The 4,582-nt window shown below is 44.7% G+C and overlaps 1 protein-coding gene across 1 annotated transcript; it reads right to left on the bottom strand.

Moving 5' to 3' along the window:
- Positions 1-3,228: 3,228 nt before the first annotated feature.
- Positions 3,229-4,156, bottom strand: OOEP (oocyte expressed protein). The gene is made up of 3 exons (XM_049777638.1): positions 3,967-4,156; positions 3,572-3,751; positions 3,229-3,290 (listed from the first exon to the last, which is right to left on the bottom strand). Exons 1-3 carry the CDS (start codon positions 4,154-4,156, stop codon positions 3,229-3,231), a joined length of 432 nt encoding a protein of 143 aa, XP_049633595.1.
- Positions 4,157-4,582: the final 426 nt, after the last annotated feature.

Here is a 4,582-nt window from a genome sequence, read left to right as displayed (position 1 = left end):
GGGTGGGGTGGGGAGGGAGATCTGGGAAATTGGTGGTGGGAATGTTGCACTGGTGAAGAGGGGTGTTCTTTACATGACTGTAATCATACAACTTTAATCATATTTGTAATCATGGTGTTTAAATAAAGATAATTTTTTTTTTTTTGGTTTTTGGGCCACACCCAGCGGTGCTCAAGGGTTACTCCTGGCTGTCTGCTCAGAAATAGCTCCTGGCAGGCATGGGGGACCATATGGGACACCGGGATTCGAACCAACCACCTTTGGTCCTGGACCGGCTGCTTGCAAGGCAAACACCGCTGTGCTATCTCTCCGGGCCCCAAAGATAATTTTTTAAAAAGTGTTGTGTCTCAGTAGACTATACTATTGTCTATTTTTTTTTGTTTTGTTTTTTTGGGCCACACCCCTTAGATGCTCAGGGGTTACTCCTGGCTACGCGCTCAGAAATTGCCCCTGGCTTGGGGGGACCATATGGGACACCGGGGGATCGAACCGTGGTCCTTTCCTTGGCTAGCGCTTGTAAGGCAGACACCTTACCTCTAGCGCCACCTCGCCGGCCCCACTATTGTCTATTTTTAAAAACAATCAAGATTTTAATGCCTCTTAAAAACAATGAAAAAGTGTGTCTAAATTCAACTGTGGGAAAAATAAAAGCAAAATAAGAAAGTATAGAGGAAATCCCACACTATGATTAGATTGAAAAGTCTGTATAACAAAATAGCAAATTGGCTAGATCAATCTGAAATATGACTACTATAAACAGGTTTATACTATAAACAGTAGTAAAGGAGGCCTCTTCCCTCTTTAACCTGCAGACGTCTGCCTTCCTTTCATAATCCTTCCTGTATATGTATGTTTCCTCACATAAATTTTTTAAAATATAAATTATTTAAGCATCATGATTACAAACATGATTATAGTTGGATTTCAGTCATAAACAGAACACCCCCCTTCACCAGTCAACATTCCTACCACCAATGCCACCCCACTCCCTCCTTCCTATCCACTGCCTGTATTTGAGATAGGCATTTTACTACAGTTATTTTTTTTTTAAGTTTAGTAAGCTGTTTTTTTTTTCTTTCTTTCTTAAAGGATAAGTGTTAAAAAATATATATAGGGGCCGGGTAGGTGGCGCTGGAGGTAAGGTGTCTGCCTTGCAAGCGCTAGCCAAGGAAGGACCGCGGTTCGATCCCCCGGCGTCCCATATGGTCCCCCCAAGCCAGGGGCGATTTCTGAGCACATAGCCAGGAGTAACCCCTGAGCGTCAAATGGGTGTGGCCCAAAAACAAAACAAAAAAAAATATATATATATATATATACAGTAGAAATGGTGTGAGAGTGGTAATCGCCATTGTTTACATATGCCCAGTAAAATATAGAAAAAATGGGAGGAAAAAAAGCCTTGGCCTAATTACAAGGAGGCCTCACCCATGAAGTTTTCTGGCATAAGACCAACTCTGGGCTCCAGGCATACCAGGCTGCCCAACACCTGAGTCATTCTCTATGGTTCAGGTGAAACTTTTTCTCACATTAGCTGTTTTTGGTGTCAGGTTCCCATAGTTAAAGATTCTATTTTCTGTGCATTTCTTTCATCGAGTTAGGTTGATGTGAAGCGTCCTCTAGTTTCACTTCAATATTAGATGAAGGAACCTGCCCTGCAAGCAGGTTGTTGCTGTTGCTAAGTCATCTGGGTGTTATGAGAGCACTCTTTGAAGTAAGTCAATGCCAGAGCAGTGGTAAGGTTTTCCCTGGTAGAGGTTTACTTTCCTCACATAAATTTAGTCATATTAGGTAAGGCCACATAGTTTACCTTAATAGTCTTTAAAGGTGCTCTCTGGGCCCAGAGAGATAGTACAGCAAGTGAAGTGAATGCTTTATAGATGGCTAACCCATGTTTGATCCCTTGAACCACGTATGGTCCCCAAGCATTGGCAGAAGTGATCCCTGATTGCACAGCCAAGAATAAGCCCTGAGCACCACCAGGTGTGTTTCCAAAAGGTGAAGATGAAAATTAAACTCATCCAGGTTTTAACTTTAATTTTCCAGGGGCTATAGCTTAGCAGTCTTGCATGATTCTTTCCCCAGCATTGCAAAAATAAGCTAAAACCTTGAAAAATGACTATATCTATTACAGCTAAGTGACCAAGAAATTCTATCAATCATACCACCCCCCACTTTATCTGAATGCACAGATAGGTTATCAGTTACCTGTCTCAGTAGGTTACTTCCCACTTCTTCAAAAAATCCTACTTCCTGAAAATGGGGGCAAAAGCAGAAATTTTGCAGAATTGGCTATCAGTGTATTGGCAATAGAAATAACGGTCCATGCAGAGCATCTGTGTAAGTGTCAAGGTAAAGAGAGTCACCTGGTGGCAGGCTGCCTCCCACCCTCATGGTGCCCAAGATCTTGGCTCTTCTTCAGAATGTTTCAGAGGGAGAACAAACAGTTGTCTCAACCTGTGTGTAGGAGGGCAGGGATGGAACTCCACTCCCAGAGGAAATCTTTAGTTTCAAAGTGAGAGCTTCAGAAGAGAAGCATTAGTTTAATGTATGGACTTTAAATACCCTTATGGGGGCTGAAGCAATAGCAGAGGGTAGGGCATTCATTTGCCTTGCACGTGGCTGACCAGGGTTCGATTCCCAGCATCCCATAAGGTACCCCCGAGCTTGCCAGGAGTGATTTCTGAGAGCAAAGCCAGGAGTAACCCCTTAGTGCAGCCAGGTGTGCCCACCACACCAAAAGAAAAAAAAAGGGCAGTTTATGGCGTTAAAGCATGAATTAGATCACTCGAGAGTGTGCCTTAGTAGCTTGAGAATAAAAATAACCACTCTTATTTTTACTTAACAAATGATACAAAGAAACCAAAGTAGACTAAGCACAAGAACCTGATGTTGACCTTAAAATAATATCTGGATTGGTACTTTCCAAGAAACACACACACACACACACACACACACACAAAATAAAACTATTATTATTATGAGTCTTAACCACCCCTCCTATCAAGACGGGAACGAATAAGAATATTTTATAAATCTGCTTAATTTTAAGTGAGCAAATATCTTTATGACATCAAGAAATTGTATCTTTATTAGAATAACACTTATAAATTCGTTTGTCCCCAATCAATCCACAAGTACCATCAAAACACAAGAAAAAAGTAATTTCGATGTAAGGATTCTTGCTTCTCAATCTCATAGCCCAGGGTATCATAACGCTTCTAACAATATTTATGCATCAGGATCTAATAAAGGTCCCTTCAAGGAATCCTCAAGTTGTTGCATCTTCTCAGCTGGAAAAAAAGCAATTGATAACAAACATTGATAAGGAGTCGCTCAGATTAAAGCTACTCAATAATTGGCAAGTGGGAGCAGAGGCCAACATCATTTCTCAGCTTGGGGACTTGAAATCTCGAGGGATCCAAATGTATCCAAATTCTGCTTATTTCCCCAAGGCCCCTGAGCACCTCAGGGTGTGTCACGCCCCCACCCTCCAAAAAACAAATCAAAGCCAGATTTGCTGCAAGGTCTAGCCAAGACTATCCACTTGCTAAAATTTCAACGACCTTCACACCTCGGTTCTGATGTTGCCTGTGCCACAACATCAGGCTCACGAGCACTTTTCTCATCCGGTTTTGCATGCGTGGCCGTCCGAAGATGGCAATTTCGACGAAGTCTCCAGAGCTGGTGAGGTCCACTGTCAGAAGAACCTGGCCTTGCCACTCCATTTGCGGTATCTGAGCTCGGTCAGGGCCTGAATTAAGTAGAGAGGTCAGGAGGGCGAGCTTTGTAAGGATTGCTGACCTGGGAAGGGGAAGATCTAGCAGCTGGGCAGCATGGCCTCAAACATGTTACTAATTCGGGAAAGAGACTACTGAGAGAGAGTTGCTCTCATGGATGTGATCAGATTGGGGGAGTGGGGCGTGGGGACTAGGTACCATGACAGCCACAGCATGTCAGGCTGCTCACCGAAGATAGCATCAGCCACCCAGGTCTCCAGATAAAACACCAAGGGGTTTCTCAATTCCTCCACGGGAAACCACCAGGGCCGAATGTGGATCCGTGGTGGAGGAAGCGGTTTCTTGAGCAACTCTTCCAAGGGCGGAGCAGGCGTGCCATGGCCCCCCAAGACCTCCCCAGGAGCAGCTTCTTCGCACATGCTCAGGCCAGTAGCCCAGGACTGAGATGCCAGCAGCTCTCGCGATACTCACTGCAGCGAGAATGAAATCTCCGACCCCCTTTTCTGGCTTTCGGTGAGCAGGCTGCCCCGCCCCTTCCGGTGTGAGTCTCCTTTCTTGCCCTGGTGTGACCTGCTGGGCCTTGGGATGTTTTGTGCTCTCTTTACAACAGGGACTTCACTCAAGGCCTGGGGTTTGGTCATTTCAGGTTCTATGTGGTCATCTTAGTTGAGGAAGATGATCCTTGAGCAGCACTGAATGACACCTGAGCCCCTTTGGGTGTCTGGGTGAAGCTGCTCTTTGCGTCCTAATGGCCAGAGCAGGCCAGTCAGGGCTACATTTTCTCTCTACCCATCTTTTCTCTTTAGTGGGGGGGGCTTATAAAATATAGGGCTTGGGTGCTGGGC

This window comes from Suncus etruscus, chromosome 7 (genome assembly GCF_024139225.1).
Source record: "Suncus etruscus isolate mSunEtr1 chromosome 7, mSunEtr1.pri.cur, whole genome shotgun sequence".
In the NCBI taxonomy this organism is placed as follows: Eukaryota; Metazoa; Chordata; class Mammalia; order Eulipotyphla; family Soricidae; genus Suncus; species Suncus etruscus.
Note: the sequence above shows the minus strand (reverse complement) of the source record. Positions and strands in the feature narration are given on the sequence as shown.

Bases quoted from the DNA above. Each gene is read 5' to 3' on its own strand.
- OOEP (XM_049777638.1), bottom strand. From the start codon at position 4,156: ATGTGCGAAGAAGCTGCTCCTGGGGAGGTCTTGGGGGGCCATGGCACG. The intron at 3,752-3,966 runs GTGAGCAGCCTG...TACTTAATTCAG, and splicing joins GGTGGCTGATGCTATCTTCG to GCCCTGACCGAGCTCAGATA. The intron at 3,291-3,571 runs GTGTGAAGGTCG...CTTTTTTTCCAG, and splicing joins CAGGCAACATCAGAACCGAG to CTGAGAAGATGCAACAACTT.